This window comes from Epinephelus lanceolatus, chromosome 13 (genome assembly GCF_041903045.1).
Source record: "Epinephelus lanceolatus isolate andai-2023 chromosome 13, ASM4190304v1, whole genome shotgun sequence".
In the NCBI taxonomy this organism is placed as follows: Eukaryota; Metazoa; Chordata; class Actinopteri; order Perciformes; family Serranidae; genus Epinephelus; species Epinephelus lanceolatus.
Window position 1 is genome coordinate 26,944,792 of NC_135746.1, and position 18,595 is coordinate 26,963,386.

Consider the following 18,595-nt stretch of genomic DNA (forward strand, 5'->3'; position numbering starts at 1 on the left):
AGTACATATTCAATTTCTAACATGTTCAATTTTTTTAAATAATAAATTGGTGGAGGTGCTCAGTTGTGGTGATGATCATTACTCATGTCATCAGGTTGTTTTTTGTGGAGGTGGACCGCCTCCTGTAAAAAAGACCACCTCCACTAACTTCATAAAAGATGACACACTGTTATGAAACAAACCGTAACCTTCAAGGGAAGAAAACAGACACTGTTCTGTTGTAGCCATCTGTAATGGAGAGCGCCACAGCTTTTTTTTTTTTTTTTTCATATTAAAATGTCAGATTGTTGCTTTAACTGTGAACCTAAACTCTCACCCAGTCAGCTGAGTCAGCATATGACAACAGTGCGAGTCTTATAGCTCCTGTGTAGCAGACGAGGCGTAGTTCACACTGTCTGAAGCCAAGGCTGAACACATTTAAAAACTCCTGCTGTAGGCGACTTGTAGCAGAGGAACACTGAAGCCTTTATTGTAGGTATTTTGTGTAGTGAGTCTTCTGGCGACAGGGTTACCCAGCCAGCAACCTCACTGTGCAGTCAACATATAGAGCTGTTCAGCCCTCAGTGCAGATTAAATGCATTAAGTCAAGGTAAACATGACATTAAAAACCAAATGCGTGGTTCAGCTCTATTATTTTTGCTTTTTATTATGTTAAAAATGTCTCAGAGGGCCCTGCCCTAATGCAAACTGTTAGGACCTTTCTCTTCCTGTGGTCTGCTGTGGTGCCCGTCCGCCTGGCGGGACAGGCGGCGAGCTGCTCCCCACCCTGCCTGAAAAGACCACTTTTCTCTGGTGGTTTCTCTGATCTCTATCAGGCCACTAAATTGTTGTAAGGGTGCTGTTTTAATGTTGGGAGTTAGCTTTAAATAGCTCTATTTAAAAGATACACCAAACCCTAAAGAGACCATCATGTACTGGGTGTACCTGTGCTGGTCGTCTGCTCTTCACAGTCGTTTTTTTTTTTTTTTTTTTCTAAAGTACAAAAGTACTGTTTATTCACTAAGGAAATAAGGCTGGAAGTGAAAGCCATCATGAGAAGAGTATCCCTACTGATTTAGATTGTAATGCATCCTAAAGGTCATCACAGCACTTGCATGAAAAGCTAATCATCATATTCATGTTGTGCAAATTCCCATTATTACTTTGTGTTCTTCAGCGACAGCCAGGTATTAGTGATGCTTCGTGCCGTAAGGTGGATTGACTGCTCTTCGTTTTTAGTAGCTCCACTCATTGAGTGTTTTATCTAATGTGTGTCAAGCGAGAGGACTACCAAAATAATTCCTACGTCTATGCTAAAAAATTGTGTGGTGCATGTAGAGTATATGAAGTGATGATTACCAACAATTGTTACAGCCTCAACTGTAGTCAACAACTTCAGAACTAAACATGTCTAACAACCAAAATCTTTTCAGACAAAGGTCCATGAGTGAAATCTTATCAAATGGGGCTCTGTGACCTAATGTGTGTGTATCAGTTTAGAGGTCCTTGACATGAAAGGACTACTGCTGTAGCGTATCTATCTGGCGCACAGCTGAACACATTGGAACACCTGGTTAACGTGAAACATTCATGGTTATGTTTCGGCAACAAAACTCCTTGAAGAATATTATCATATATTTGGAAAATGAAAGAGTGATTCCAGAGAGAAGCAGACAGAGGGGTCTACAGTCTGTGTTTGAAGGATATATCCAGGATGTCAAACTGACTCAGCAGCAACAACAGGTTAAAAAGACAAAGATAGTTAGAAGCTAAAGTCAAACTACAGGCTACAGATCACAGTGTAAAAGTGAACCACCACATCACTGCTGATCGACACAGAAGACAATGAATATAAAGGGGAACTTTGCTGATATTGAACCAGCTGTGTGGCATCGCAGTGTGTGCAGATGAATGGTCTTTGGCTTCACCTCTGTGCCGCTGCCAGCACCTGGACCTTAGATGCCAGACAAGCAGGGATCTCTGGGGGAAGTGAAACAGTGTTCACCTGCACACACTGTGATGACACACAGCTGGTTGAATATCAGCAAAATTTCCCTGCTTCCCTTCACTGGTTCCTGTACAGCGGGGTTGGTCTTTTTATTACTGTTATAATCATTAAAAAGCAAAAGCAGCATGTGTATACATTCAGTAGGCTATATCTTCAGTAGCTAGATAGCTAACCCTACACTTTTCAGGGTTTGATTTTGGAACAGGGAAGAAATGTATATCTTTTTTCAACCTCTCCAGGTAACAAGTATCATTAATACTAGCTCCAAAATCACTAATTAATTGCTCCAAATCCACAAAACCAGCCTGAAAATGAAGTCAATGGAGCTGTGTTATTATCGGACCCTGGTCTAAGCCAGCGCAATGCTACGTTATGACTGGCTAGTCTGCGTCTGGGGACGAGACTTAGTGAAGGGTCAGTTGCATATTGTAGCGTTAGAACAACACTGACTTTTGGTTTCACATCGATTGTAGGTGCATAATTGATGTAACCTATGTTTAAACGTTGACTTTCAGTTTCACATGAGACACAAACTCCTGGGTGAAAGTCTGGTTTTGATTGACCCATATAGCCTACCTCCCCTCGCTCCTCCCCTACGCCGACTTTCTCGTTCTTTACTCTATGTCGGTTGCTCTCAGAGTCAAGTATCACTGCAGATGGGTTTACATTGGAGTTAGTTGAAGCTCAGGGAATCTCATATAGATGCTAAAGGGTGCCACTGGCGTCAGTATCACATGCTATGGGGTGAGAAAAAGAGGCAGTATTTGACAGCCTGTGAAGGTGAATGTGCTGGGCTAGTTCATGTTAAATAAAGCCTGCAAAGAGTGCTTCAAAGACAGGTAAAATAGATGCAGATTTTACTGATCAAACTCACTTTGACAAAATGCTTAAACACACTGCATCAAAACGGCCTAACAAACAACTAGCAAAATGCATATCCTTCCTCTTAAAGCATTTGCAGCACTTGTTTTTTTAAGTTTTGAAACCTATGTTGGTCACAGCTGTGGTATTCTTGTTTCATTTTATTGGTGCATGTCCTTTACGACACATTAATGGCACTGTTACTACATCATGTGCTTTACAGTGTCAGAGCTCTTTATCAGAAACATTATCAGATATTAAATAAGCAGCCGTTGAAATAAAATGTTACACTCTCAGGTGTGATGTATGAATTTTAGTAAAGCTGATATGTATTCTGTTGTTTTTATTCAGTGTCAAAAACAAAATGGGACCTAAGAGAAATGTTCTTGTGTAATCTCTTAATGTATTTTTCTCTTCTTCTTCTTTCAGGAGATAATTTGCCAGAAGAACACTGTAAGTACACAGAGCAATTTTCTTTCTTTTTTTTTCTCCCTCGCCTTTGCCTTTCACACATTACTCACCCGTTGCTCACACATCACACATCTTATGTGGTGCAAAGAATATGTTTTTTTTACAGCGTGCGGGGAGCACACTGCTTAACACCTTATGTTTCTCTCCTTGGTGTTATAAAGGTGTTCTCGTGTGCAGCCCATTTTTGTGATAAATGTTGGGCTTCACGGAAATGTAAAATGACAACATCTCCTCCATTTTCAGGATGTTTTTTTCAGGTGTCAGCTGTTTATTGAGTTACAGTGACCGCATGGGCTTGGGCTGCATAAAAAAGGCAGAGGCATTTGAAAATTTGACTTGCAAACACTGCAGCATTCAAATGAGGTGCTACCATAAAGCTAAGGAAATCCTGTTCTTAACTGGCTCATGTCACGTAGGTCCTAAAATCTAAATTTGATTTAGACTCACCCACTAAAACACAATGGATATTAATTTATACATTTTAAGTGAAGCCAGTACAAATGTGTGTGCAGCTGTGCATTATTTACTATTTTGTGGCTCTGACTATGTGCTGGATACAGTTTGTAGAGAACAAAGCCACTAGTGTTGTCATTATAAACCACCTATGAACTCTGTTGCAGTAAAAAAAAAAAAAAAACAGGCAAAAATTCTTCAACGTGCTTGTTTTGTCCAATTAACAGCCCAAATCTCAAAATAACTGAATTTACAGCAACATAAAACAGAGAGAAGCAGCAAATCATCTCATTTGTGAAGCTTGAAGCAACAAATGTTTGGCATTTTTGCTTGATAAATACCCAAAACAATAAATAGCTTATCAAAATTGCTGTTGATTAATTTTCTGTTGACTAACTTATTGAGAAGTCGACTAACTCAGCACCAGAACAAAGTGTGATTAAGGCAGAAGCAGGATCAGACCGATTGTTGTCCAGGAGTCCGTGTTCAGGACTCAGATGAAAGGCTTAGCTCTCCTAAGTGGCTTTTCAGGGAAGAAGCAGGTAGTTCTGTGCTGCATGAAACGTACTGATCTCTGACTCGTACCGTGAGAGGACAGCTGATTGTCACTCATGAGAGTGTGAGCTCACTGATGTCTCCAGGGTGCACTCACTGTCTTTCATCTGTCTCTGTCTTGCTTCTATTAGGGCACTTTACTGCCCTCTGCACTGGGGCATGTGCTCTTAACCCGCTGGTGAAAGTGCACTTAAAGAAGGCAGAGGTTTTGATGAATTTTTGACCTTTTCCATCCCTCTTTCTGTAGCTATTTTCTCTGCATGTGCCATTAATAAGGATTAAAGATATATGAGCAAGCTAACTTAGCTAACCGCCAGCACCTACCTGTCGAACAGGAAACAGGCCAATTCTGCATCTCTCTTCATCCCCATCCTCTCATTTAGTTCTAGCCAGCAAAAGTGAAACTGAAAGCCAACCCCAGATTCAGTCTCATTTTGGAAGAGCTTTTTCTAATTGGTTTGTCACCTCACTATAGTTGCATTTTTGTCTGCGCTGTGGCCGCCATTTTCATTGCTTCCTTTTAGATGCTTGCTGCTTACGGTCTGGCACCTGGTTGTTACCTTTTTACAAAGTTCCAACCTCATCTGGATGTGCCCGGGAAAGTCTCAGACAGGGTAAACTAAGAAGAAAATAAGAAAGTACAAGCAGAGAGCAGAGTCTCTGCAGATAAATACAACGCCACTAGAGATATTGGATGAAGCGAGATACCCCACTCAGCTCACTTCCTGATTCAGTGACGTCAGCGCCACGCCCCCGTAGGAGACTTGCGGCAGCTCTGAATGTATTATCGTCAATGAGGAAAATGAACGTGATCACAATTTGTGGTCAATTCTTTCGCCTTATAGTCACTAAAGTAAATATTGGGTTCATTTTTCACATGCCACACATCTTACCAACATTCTGACACTAAAGCTGCATTTTTCATCCGCACAGATCAAGAGAAAGTTAACTTTGTTTGAGCCCTGTCCGTCTCAGAAAACAAGGTCTCGCGGGATCTTGATAAACAGGCGGTAAAATCACAGTTAGCTTACAAACTGCTATTTACCGCTAGTAATAAATAAAAAATGCCCAAGCTTTGTGCAACAATAGGCTGCAATAATAGGAAGAATGTATTTTCATTCCACCTGCTTCTCGATCCGCATACACAGACATCCACAGAGCCTCTGTTCAACACGAGGTGGGGTGGGGGGTTGAGGGAGTACAGGCTCTGATCGGAGGGAGAGCTAACCACGCCCACTTAGGAGACAGGAAGAGTAACCGTTTTCTTAACATTGGATAAGCCTTCGGTGGAGTATCACCTTTATCCAATATCTCTGACGCCACACACTTCTAGTGGATCATAAGTAGCCTAATGATTGAGAGTAATAACTTCTGGATGAGTCTATATGTTGTTTTAAGGAAAATCCAAGTCAGCGTTCATTCCCATTGCCATAGTAGCACTAAATCAGTTTAAAGGCCTAGACACACCAAACCAACATCAAAGAACGAGAGGTGACAAAGGCGACTGTTTCGTCGCCTTTGTCACCCGTTTCTCGGCCAAAAAGTTGCATTTTAACACACCGCAAAGACTACAGCCAACAGCCAATCAGCACGTACGTTCTGCACCTGCATGAGAGGAAATAACTCTCCATACTAACAGGCGGCAGTTGTATGTATTTGCCGTTCAAAAAGGGAAACCACAAGACAGACAGGGCAGATTCAAGATGGTAATTAGCCAGTTAGCATGTTAGCAACACAACACACAATTAGGAACTATTTCTGCTAAAGAGCTCAGTGGCAAAAAAAAAAAAAAAATCTTGCCTAATATAACAAAGTCTGTTTTGATATCATGCCCTCTCTAGCCGTTTGTTTGCTCTCCTCACTTTCATTTCTCTTCTCATGCACTCAGTTGAACTGTGATGTCTTTCACAGACAGTTTCTGCTGTCTCAGACACCAACAACATGCCGAATCAGCCGAAAAAAAGCGGCCAACAGTGTGGGACACAACACAAAAACTAGGGCGACAGACACTCGCCAATGGCTGACTGTTGGCTTGATGCGTCACGGCCTAATCATATTAATACAAAAACAACAAAGATCACAGGGAAACCACTTTAAAGATCCGCAGACCAGATGAGCAAGACACAAAGTCACGGACGTTAGTGTCAACTTTATAAAGTAGTAAGTAAATAATATCCTCCAAAGTCCTGAGATAGTGTGACTTCTAGCCGAGATCCACTTCAAAATGTTGAGAAATCCGAAAGGCTCGACAGGCCTGCTGTGCCTAGTTACGGTTGCTAAACAGAAGCATGTGTTGCTAATTGCATTTAACTAAGTGCATTTAACTACCCACCATGATCGTGCAAATCCAGGTAATTAGCCTCTGTTGGTGTATATCCAATTACTGTAATTACGAGCACATTGCTTCGGCTGTGTTGGTGTAACTTCGCTGACTGTAGCTGCCCACAGATGGCTAAACCTGCAGCTCACAGGTACGTACTACTCAGAGATCATATTAGTCATGAATACTTCCTCGATGGGTTAATGACTGGGCAAACAGTCATGTAAATTAAGTGCTAACATCAAGTTGCGGTCAGCCCTGTGTGTGTGTTTCTGTGAAGGTGAGTGAGTAGGCATGCGGCTCCAAATCCTCCTGTAGCTGCGAATGGACAGATGGACAGGCGAACAAAGCCAGATGACTCATTCGCTGAACAACTGACTCACTCGCAGTCACATTCACCAGATTCCCCCGTGAGCCAGCGCAGTCACATGTGTTTCGCTCGCAGCTGAGGAACCTGTTACCTGTAAGCGACTAGCGGAGGTCAGCTCCCAATGACCTGCAGACGCTCTGAAATATGCATCATCCTGTGAAAACAAACCTGCCATGTGATCCCCACGACGGCACACACAGGGGAGCTAAATATAGCGTCAGGATTTTGCAACCTGTCTGCTAACACCTGACAGAAACAGGGGTCACTGGTTTATTTTTGTAAGGCATGCCCCGCCACTGCTGCAATTGGTGATGTCATGAACCGCTGTTGCACAGGAGGAAGTAGTTATCTGCGGGTAGATTTCATTGCTTCAATGTCGCACCTTCCTTTCACTTCCTTTTTTCTGTTTGGCAGTGAGAGCACGGCATTGTGTTTTTCTCAAAGAGGGTGCATGACAGAATATTAAAGCCGTGAGGATGCAGCTGAGAAGCAGCCCAACCGCCTTCAGACGCTCTCATGTTGTGTTTCACCACACATCTGACATTCTGGGAATAGCTCTCCTTGAAAAGACCTCGGCTGTTTCTCGAGGACGTCAATAGTGGATTTCCTTCCCCTCTCTCTCTCTCTCTCTCTCTCTTTCTCTCTCTTTCTCTCCCTGCTGTCTGCAAACACCACACGCACGTGTTTCCTCGTTGTTTATTCAGCAGTGGCAGGCCACCGCGACAGAAGCATCACGACCACTGCTGAAGAATAATGTGAAGTTAAAACAAACACAGACACAGAATACAGGAAATCTACCTCGAGACAAAACACAGATGTCAAGAGTTAGAGCTATAAGTAAATAAAACAGAACACTTTTAGTGCTACATCTGCAGCTAAAGCTGAAACACACATGAAACGAAATGCCACAGCTGCAGCAAATAACAGGGTAGAGCTTTGAACTTAGGTGAGCAGCAAGACTTGTGCTTTCTGCTGGTTTTCATGAGCACCACGCTGCATGAACAAGTGGAATTTGTGAGTGCACCGCGATAAGTGTTTGCGGTTGCAAGAAGCATCTCCTAATGGGACTGCCAGCACTGATGCAGATCTCTCCTCCTGGCTGACGTCTGTTTAAGCTGCTTCAGTGAAGACTATGCAACACAAACACTATTGTCTGTGCGGACAGATCAGAGCCGAAGCCTCATGTCGTTACCCGAAAATGTCTCAAACAGGGGAAACAGCTCAGACTTCCTCCAGGCAATCTGCTTCCTCCCTATACAATGTAATCTCTTACTGTAAAGCTTCTATAAAACTGGTTGTAAAGAGTGCGTGTTACATAATTTAGATATGGTGATCATTTAATAAAGGTTTGTATTTACTGTAAATGCGTACCTTCTACTGTAAGGCTACTTTTTAACTGCTTACAAATACTATCTCTTATCTCTAAGTTTGGTTGTTAATACATACGATACTTCAATATGCATAATATTAGCAAATTTACAGCAACAGTAGAGTGGTGCATGAATGAGTCCTAAAACTCGGACATGAGCTAGCGTTTCTGCAACTGCGGTTCCCTCATCTCGAAGTCAATGGTTTTTTTTGAATGGGTTTTTGGTATAAGGTCTGTGGTTAACACAAGCTTAAGTGACTTTCACGTTGTGTTCTACGATATAAAATACATCAGTAAATACCCTATACGTGAATTTTGAAGCTTTTAAGTGTCTTAAAAAAAGCTGTTGCTCACAAGTGCCTAAATGAGACTATAGATTTTCATCACAGTTGAACATTGGACCGTTTGTTCATAGCCTAATGTTAGCTTTTTACCTCTGGTGATTGCATTATCCTGCAGAAATCATAAAAGTAGTGTTTGTTTGTGAACATTATCATTAAGTACCATAAACTTTTCTACGATAGTCATAAATTCTGTGGAAAAGTCCTATTGGCTATTTGATGAGGGAACAAGGGCAACGACATGGCAACTTCCACATCTAAATACTTCTAAATAACTGCATAAGGAGACAGCATTATTTATCACACTATAATTTGAAATGCACATGTACAGGCTCAAGACGCAAAGTAATTTTGTATTGAACGTTCATTCTTCATTGTTGAAAAAGTAGGTGACAAAAAAAATCTTCCCACATGGTCCATTTACTTAGGTAGGCCTGTTAAATAATCATCGATCCTTGGTATCACACAGTCTTCTTCAGCAGATGGAGATCAGGAATGAACTTTCAATCTCAAATTTTAAGCCAAAATTGATGAGAAGTCGTTAAGAAAAATGGAAATTTACAGTATCCCCTACCGATAACCACGGAGCATATACAGCTGCTGAGAAAGTTGGTGTGACATGACCAAAAACTATAGAAGAGCTATTAAGTGGACCTTGTGGTGAGGTGGTCTTGTCAACTAAAATTGTGTGTGAAGATAGTAAGATTCATACATTTGAAAACAGAAGCAGATCCAAAAACAGATTTCATGCTAAGCTGCTGAATCTATTTTTATCCCTTTTGGGTCACGTTTTAATCTATTTATCACATTTTTTGGATTCTCCAAACGATACACCCACATTTGGCTAAAATATTGCTGATGCCTTTTTCACACCAAACCCACAGAGACAGAGAAAAAGAGTCCTCTGATGCAGACACTGATGGCTGTTTTCCAAAACTGTCCCTCTCTCTGTATCAACAGACATGCTCAGCCAACTACACCTTCATCCCGTACATGGTGACGCCCCACAACAAGGTGTACTGCTGTGAGAGCAGCCTGATGAAGGGCTTGACGGAGCTAATGCAGCCTAGCTTCGAGATGCTGCTGGGACCCATCTGCATGCCGCTGCTCGACCGCTTCATCCAGCTGCTCAAAGTGTCACAGGCAAACTCCCAGTAAGTATACTGAAGGGTTGACAGTGGGGTGAATTGGGCCAGAGAGGAGAGATTTATGTGGAATTTTATATATTTTATTTTACTTTGCATGTAGTGTACTTCATCTTTCTTTTTTATGTTTTTCATTAATTATAATCTCAATTAATATTTCATAAATCATAATTAGCCTACTACCCCCTACACACATGTTATTCATCATCATGACCCATAGATACTACATGCACAGGGATGTTAAACAATATAACGTCAGACTAAACACTCTGTTTTTGAGGTCAGGTGCTTTAGCTTACAAAGGCCAGAGACCCGTACAATAGAGAGTGGCCTGGGAGTTGATTTTCCATCCTTTCCCAATCCCAAAGGAATGGCTTCCGTCCCATCCCATTCCCGCGTTCTGTTTTGAAATAATAAAGAAAATAGTGTTATTCATATCAGAAGTGCATATTTATATGGAAAAATTAAGCATCAACTATACAGTAAAGTATAGAGCTGAAATAACTCCTAACGTAACAGCTGAAAAAGTTACATTGTACTTATCTTATGTTATATTGTATTTTTATATTATCATTTAAATTTTTTAATTTTAATTCTATATTTGTATGTTCATGACTGTTGCAGTACTTTGCCTTCAATGTCATTCCCTCTAAATTATATGTATAATGTGTGTTTATTGAATGCAAACTCCTTAAACGTGGAAAAACTTTCTGATTTTAACTACTGCAACCTTGTGGCAACTAACTAGCACTTAGTCCATTAGCTTGATGCTTACACGTAAAGGGTATTCCCAAAAACAAGCTAATAGAAATTAGCATCGTGATTGCGACAATATTATCTTAATAAACAATCCATTTGACTTCACATTTTTAACATAACATGAAATGTGTGTTCATAGAGGATTGAAGAAGTAATAGCTGCTGATTTATCATTGCTAACTAATAATTTATTGCTAGCTAATAATTGTTATTAGCTAGTTCTGCGTTAGCTAGTTCCCGTTGACTTTTTTGTTTCCTGTCCTGTCCCAGTCACATGATAAATGGTTAAATTGACTGCCATCCCATGGAAATCCCAGAGGAATGTTGTGACCCACAAGATAACGTTACCCTAAACTATAGAGCACTCCAGAAATGAGTCCTTAAGCCCAGAAATGAGTTAGCATTTCAGCACTCCTGGTTCCCTCGTCTCAAAGTCAATGGGTTTGTTGAATGTGTTTTTGGTGAGATGCCTGAAACAAGGTCTGTGGTTGACATAAGCCTTAGAGATTTTCAGGTTTGTTCTACGACATAAAATCTGTCACTAAAAACCCCACTCATGAAATTTATAGCAGTTGTGTGTCTTAAAGCTATAGTGCGTAACTTCTGTCGCCTCCCAGCGGATAATGCGTTATTACAACTAATAAGCCGGTGGCACTTCCATGTACACAGAGTAACACTCGCCACACACCATGTACACAGAGTAACACTTGCCAGTCTCCACACACCGTACACAGAGTAACACTTGCCTTTGTGGTAGGATCCACTTCTGAGCCGTATCTCGGCCGCTTCTCCGCCATGTTGCTTTCTCTTTCTACCTGCGCTCTACCTCTTGCTATGAGACTCTCCGCTCTTCCTCCCCCTCCCTTCTTGTTGTGAGGAAGCATTTCCTGTGCACCAGCGCGGGAATGTCACCGGTCCACACGCATACTAAAAATTATATATATTGAAAAATACCGCGAGATGTTAGAGGAGCCGATCGGCTTAATCAGCATTGTGTCATCTCCTCTAGTAGTGGCTTGGGTGAAACGGACATTTACGGACCTGTAGAAGTTACGCACTATAGCTTTAAAAAAGGTAGTTGCTAACAAGAAGTTAAATGAGACTACAAAACATCATCATGCCCAAACACGGCTTTACAGCTTCCTTGTGTAGGTCGTGACCGTGGTGTAGTTCGTTTATAGCCTAATGTTAGCTTTTCAATTCAAATAAACACAAGAAGTTTGTGCTCTAATAAAAAAAAAAAAAAAAAAAAAAAGGGATCAGCGCTCAGTGAATAATCCTCCTAAGCCCTACGATAAGCTATTATGGCAAGGCTTAACTATACAGACCCGTGAGCAGTGATAACTAACATGTCTTTGGGGTCATCGGGTGGGAACCTCCTTTCACCGGTGTTTCGTCTAGTTAGTCCCACGACACCTCCAGGAGGCTAGACAGTGATCTCTGGCGTCCCAGAGACACTCCCCTAATGCCAGGTCTCACTGCTCCCCGCACTAACCGAACAACCTCCTTTACCTTACCTATACTACCACAGAGGAGGTAGACCCAGGGAAGGAAGCCTTGTTAGGCTATCACACTCCCCCGCCGGGTTAGGCTGTACAGTCTACCTCCCCAGGACGAGCCCTCACAACAATGACACCTCCAGGAGGCTGGACAGTGATCTCAGCCCAAACAGCACTGCCAACTTCAACCAAGCCCAGGCTCCGTTTATGCGAGCTCCAGGCAGAAGCAATGCTGATACTACCTTTACTAGCACATTCACCATACTCTATTTCACACGCTACATAGCATAACTACAATGTAAGCTAAAGTTAAAGGAGATAAATGAACTCACAGGATCAGCAAACACACTCACTTTGCAGCATGGTCTCAAACAAAATGGATTCAAATAGGCCACTCCCACACTTAAATAACCTTCCTCTTCCTGGATTTCCTTCTTACTTACACATGGCTTTCTCAGCCCAAACAGCACTGCCATCTTCAACCAAACCCAGGCTCCATACATGCGAGCTCCAGGCAGAAGCAATGCTGATACTAGCTTTCCTGTCACATTCACCATACTCTATTTCACACACTACATAGCATAACTACAATATAAGCTAAAGTTAAAGGAGCTAACTGGACTTACAGGATCAGCAAGCACACTCACCTTGCCGCATGGCCTCAAACAAAATGGATTCCAATAGGCCACTCCCACACTTAAATACTTCCTCTTCCTGGATTTCTCCTGACAGGAAGTGGATCTCTCCACCTGATCTCAAGGAGTTATGTGCCCTGCTTAGTAGTTCCCCCTGCTGGCCCCCAGCTGACATTATTTCTTCTGTAATAGATAAACTGGCTGCATTTAATTGCTTCATCTGACATTTCCCTCACTGTCTTCCTCAAATTCTGTCCCCGCACTCCGAGTTCCCCCAGGAGTGAGACAGTTGATCTTGCTATGAATCCCCTACACCCCACTTCCACTGGACAAATCCTAGTTTTCCATCCTCGCTGCTCAGCTTCTGCTCCTAAGTCTGCATATCTAAGCTTTTTTCTTTCATAGGCTTCTTCCACTGAGTCTTCCCAAGGAACTGTCAGCTCAATGAAATAAACTATCTGTTGACTCACTGACCACAACACTAAGTCAGGCCTCTGCCTGGTACAGACTATTTCCTGAGGAACAACAAGCTTTCCCCCTAAATCTACTTGCATTTCCCAATCACAAGCACCTTCTAGGCGGCCACACCCTTGCCTCCTCACTAACTTATCCCTTCTGTATTTCTCTCCCTCACAGACAAACTGAATTACTAAGCCCCTATCCTTAACACCTTCTGAATTCACCTGTCTTCGTTTCCCTTCGATGCCTGCAGCTAAACATTTCAACACCTGATTATGTCGCCATGTATATCGGCCTTGTGACAAGCCAACTTTACAGCCTGACAAAATATGCTTTAAAGTTGCGGTACGTGAACACAATGGGCATGATGAGTCCTCATTTACCCACAGTTTTAGGTTCTGGGGGGTTGGTAACACATCGTATGTAGCCCCTACCAGGAATCTAATACGATTCTCCTCCATACTCCACAGGTCCCTCCAACTAAGCTTCCTCTTCTCTACACTTTCCCAATTCAACCACTGTCCCTGTTTAGCCTGGGCCACTACCTTTGCACCCCTTACTATCTCTTCCTGTCTGCGTATCTGTTCTACAACCAGCTTTCTTTTATCTTTGAGGCCTGCTGTATTCCATACCGGTTTACCTGAGCCAAGCCCCAGGCCTCCCCGGCCAAACTGAACATTACCTACAATCTCTGCATGTCTAAGAGCTGCCTCTGCCTCCTGAACTGCCGATCTTGGGTTCCACTTCCTCCCCTTGGTTGGATTTGGAACCACACTCCTAACTACCACGTCCTTACTCCCAGATAACAAGAGCTCTGTCCTGACCTTGGTACATTTAAATTCCTCTGTTAAACTAGATACTGGCAGCTGAAGTATCCCTTTTCCATATAATGCAACACTACTTAGGCACCTAGGAGCGCCCAACCACTTCCTAATGTAGGAGCTAACCGACCTTTCCATTCTTTCCACAACAGATATTGGAATTTCATAAACTGACAATGGCCACATTAACCTAGGATATAGCCCAAATTGCAAACACCACAACTTCAACTTTCCTGGAAGTTCTGATTTATCTATTCTATCCAATCCTTCAGCCACATCTTTTCTAAATTTCACCACCTGTTCCTTATCATTCAACTCTACATTGTAGCACCTACCTAAGCTCTTTACTGACTTTTCCCTAATTGTTGGGATGTCCTCATCATATATGACAAACTACATCTACATCTGGTGATTGCATTAGGCTTCAAAAATGAGAAAAGTGGTGTTCATTTGTGAAAATTATCTTGCTGAACAAAACTTGTAAATGTCATAAACATTTCTTTGCTACAGAGATTATTTTCTGCAGTAACTCAAAATCCAATGGAAAAATCCCATAGGCTTTTTGGCGAGGGAACCAGGGTGATGCTAACTGCTGTGCCAGCCTACAGAAAAACGTAATGTAATCCCGTAAACTATGTCAGCCTCTACTGTACAGAAGCAGTGAAATTGAGAAAATTGAGAAAAGTGATATTAAGTTTTCATGCTATCTTGAAACAGCTATAAAAGGTAGTAATAATGAATGTAAAATGTTTAGACTTGAAATGCAAAGTATGAAAAATACGAAGCTAATTATATTGATATGTACCGTAACATTATATTGAAATCAATAACAAATTGATCTACATTTTAACACAGTCAAATATGTAACTTAAAGGTTACTTAATCACACCAAATAACACAAATTCATCTTGTCAAAAACTAAGAAGGAAGTTAGCACTACTAATGTTATTCTGCTAAGCTAACATTGGTTACCGTTAGCAAAATTTAAGATAGCTTAGCTGGGTTTTTATCCCATCAAGATGGAATTTAGCTGCTGCCTCTATCGGTGATGTGGAACAAACACACAGAATTATGTTGATTCATCAAAATGGATATTTTTAATCACTGATTGCAGCTAGGGAAAAATCAGTAGGTAAATTAGTTGTAGCTTTAGCTAGTGTTGGACTAAGAGTCTCATCCTTCTCTCCAATGTGCTATGTGTGAGCTCAGTCCTGTGTGTTCTTTAATGAAGCAATAGGAGAAGATATTCGGTCTCAGTTAGTGTAGTTTATTAAGCAGTAAAGGAATAAAATTACAGAGCTCTGGGTCTCAACTTCACGTCCCTGACGAACAACAAAGGTGTGTCAGTTCACGAAGTCTGACCTCCTGTCCTTTCCCTGACCCAGTATATTTGAGCGTAACAGAGTGTCATTGTGCACGCAAGGCGTTGTCCTCTTCTCATTGGCAGTTCCACTTCCTCCTTCACCACACCACGCCCCTGCCTTGTGTTAATCTGACTCCTTCCCGCCGGCGGTGGGGGCGTGGTTCCTGTTTTGAAAGACAAGAGAACAACACAACTCCCTACACGTGCTGTACCTTACTATCTGTTCATCACTTTCTATTCTTTTTACCATATATGAAACTAATTATCTAAGCATTGAGGTATGTGCTCCTCAGACTTCATGTCTCTTCCTCTCCTGTACTTCTCCACTTCTGCAAAGCAAACACACTCAGATCAGCTGAAATCATCTCAGTATTCTCATTGTTCACACATCTAAAACTTATATAGTGAAACACAACTTATAGTAAAACACATAAAATCATTCCCAACAGTAGCTAGCCAAAATCTCCCCTGTTTGAGCTAGCTGCCTCGTTTTCTCTCTCTGTTACAATTTTACATTCTGTTTTAAGGAAAATATAGACTACATTTCTATGGTGTAATAATTTCTGACTGACTCACTATTGACCAAATATGTGCAGTTAATACAGCATTTTGGCTTTGTGGGCCTGTTTAGACGCTTACTTCCCCCAACACATTCATGAAAATGTTTACGATGGTAATTTTCAGGTAAACTGTTGAAGGAAACATTTTGAAACTGAAACCAAAGCAATGGGTTTGAGGATGAGGAAGCAAAAGAAAAAATCTATTTAAAGCTATTTCTGTTTAACCAGAAGTTCCCCTGAAGGCAATGTACTGTAGCTTTATTGTACTGTACGTGTGAAATGCCCAAAAGGTTTCACACCTTTGAGCAAAGGTTATACGGGAAAACAATGGTTGTTTTATTGTAAAAACGCAAGCTGAGGTGTTGATTAAAGATGAGGAAGGAGCCATTATAGTGTGATTTCTTCAAGTTCCTGTAGGGAAAATTTTAGCTCACAGGTGTTCGTGTTTGAGCAGCACTGTGACTGTTTCTCAGCAGAGCAGGCCTTTTGTTTTATTATCCCACTCTTCCTATTTTTACATGCTGTAATTATTTTTATGTAGTGCATCTCTCAACTTTGACTTGCGTGGTTATCTACTTTTGTGCAACATTTTACCTGCCTCAGTTGCTGGGGACGGGTAATATTTTAGGCCTCTCTGCCAACAGGCAATGCAGCAGCCAGTTACTTCTCACTCAGCTCCAGGAATAGTGACTCAGGTTTTGCAGGCACAAAAGAGAAAACGTGCACTTTGATTAAGCTTTTGTCTCCTGGAGACCATTATGCATGAAGTTAAAACCGGTGAGCACAGCAGAGATTTTCAACCCAGCCATCACTGGCATCTGAGTAGATTGCATTCTGTACATTGTGTGAAGGAGCATGACTACTATTTATAGTGGCTATTTATAATACCAAGTACAGAATAAACGTATTATTCTTTATGGCACTGAGACCTGTGCTGCCTTTACTCATCTTTACTGTTTGCTGATGGCGTAGTTGGCTTACATTGGCCTTTTAAATGTCAATGCCTGCCCCTTGCTCCAATGCATTGGAGGCTTTATTTCAAGCTAATTTAATTTTAGTCAGGTAACTCACATGGAACAGACTTATCATGTGAATAAAGCGAGTCATTATTTAGTATTTGGCATCTAACCTCCTCACGCCCCACGAGGGTACACAGGGCAGAAGAGAGTGGGGAGCAACAACAACATCACCAATACCAAAACTATTCTGTGTCTGCTAGCTGATTTTAAGTAATATAAATGCAGTTTTATACGATGGAAAAAAGTCCAAAATGCTCAAATGTTGAATGTTATCTAAAGACAATCAGCCAATCCATCCATTAATACACCCATCCATCCTTTTTCACTGACTTATCCGGGAGCAGGGTCACGAGGGCAGCAGGCCGAGCAAGGTATTCCACACATCCTTCTCCCCATCGCCATTTTCCAGCTCAAGTTCCCAGGCCAGATTAGATATAATCCCTTCAGGATATTCCTGATGTACCTTGTGGCATCTTGCCAGTTGAATGAACCCTGAAGACTGCCCAAGAGGCATCCTAATCTGATGCCCGGACCACCTCAACTGGCCCCTTTTGACACGAAGGAATAGCGGCTCTACTCCGAGCTCCCTCCAGATGTCCACCACTTTATGGAGGAAACTCATTTAATCCGCTTGTATCCATGATCTCATTCTTTTGGTCACTACCCAAAGCTCATGACCATAGGTGAGGATCGGAATGTAGATGGACCGGTAAATTGATAACTTGCCTTCTGGCTCAGCTCCCACTTCACCATGACGGTTCAATGCAATGCCTGCATCACTGCTGACAGTGTGTCAAAGAACCTGTTCATCTCATGCTCCATTGTATCCTCACTCGTGAACAAGACCCCGAGATACTTGGGGCATCAGACTTGGAGGTACTGACTGTCGTGCCGACCGATTCACACTCGGCTGCAAATCACCCCAGTGCATGCTGGAGGTCACAGTCTGATGAAGCCAACAGAGCCACATCATCTACAAAGAGCAGACATGCGACTCTGAGATCCCCAAACCGGACACTCTCCTTCCCCTAGCTGTACCTTGAGATGTCGTCGATTAATATCACAAACACAATCAGTGACAAGGGACCACCATGGTGGAGGCCAACACCCACTGAAAATGTTTTTGACTGCGTGCCGAGTTTACAGACAGAGCTCTCACTTTGGTTATTCAAGGACCGGATGCCTTGTAGCAATGACCCCAGTTCACCATATTCCCATAGTATGCCCCACAAGACTTCCCAAGGGACATGGTCATAAGACTTCTCCAAGTTTACGAAACACATGTTGACTTGAGGGCAATGTTAATGTTTGTGTACTGATTTTAGTTTTTATCTTTTTAATGTTTCAGTTTTACAAACAAAAGTCAGAAATCTGAGAGAGGAAACCAGCCTTTTGTAGAATACAAGAAAAGTAAAGCCTTTAGTGTTTATTGGAGGACTTTAGTGTAAACTGGCTGTACTGTATAGTTTTGCACATGAGAACGTGCTGCAAGGATAGTACACTAATAAAAGATAAGAATATGATTCATGTCAGAAACTATTATGAAAGAATAAGTAGGCTTAAAGAGAGAACTACTAAGCATTCAGTGCCAGCTTTTAGAAGTTTCAGG

General features: G+C 41.8%; 1 protein-coding gene across 1 annotated transcript in view; it reads left to right on the top strand.

The window, feature by feature from the left end:
- The window catches only part of map3k5 (mitogen-activated protein kinase kinase kinase 5), a 107,690-nt gene that overhangs the window by 31,229 nt on the left and 57,866 nt on the right, over positions 1-18,595 (top strand). Inside the window, exons 3-4 of the mRNA XM_033648524.2 lie at positions 3,278-3,301; positions 9,688-9,881. Of these exons, the coding sequence (XP_033504415.2) occupies positions 3,278-3,301; positions 9,688-9,881 (218 nt within the window). The remainder of the gene's footprint in view (positions 1-3,277; positions 3,302-9,687; positions 9,882-18,595) is intronic.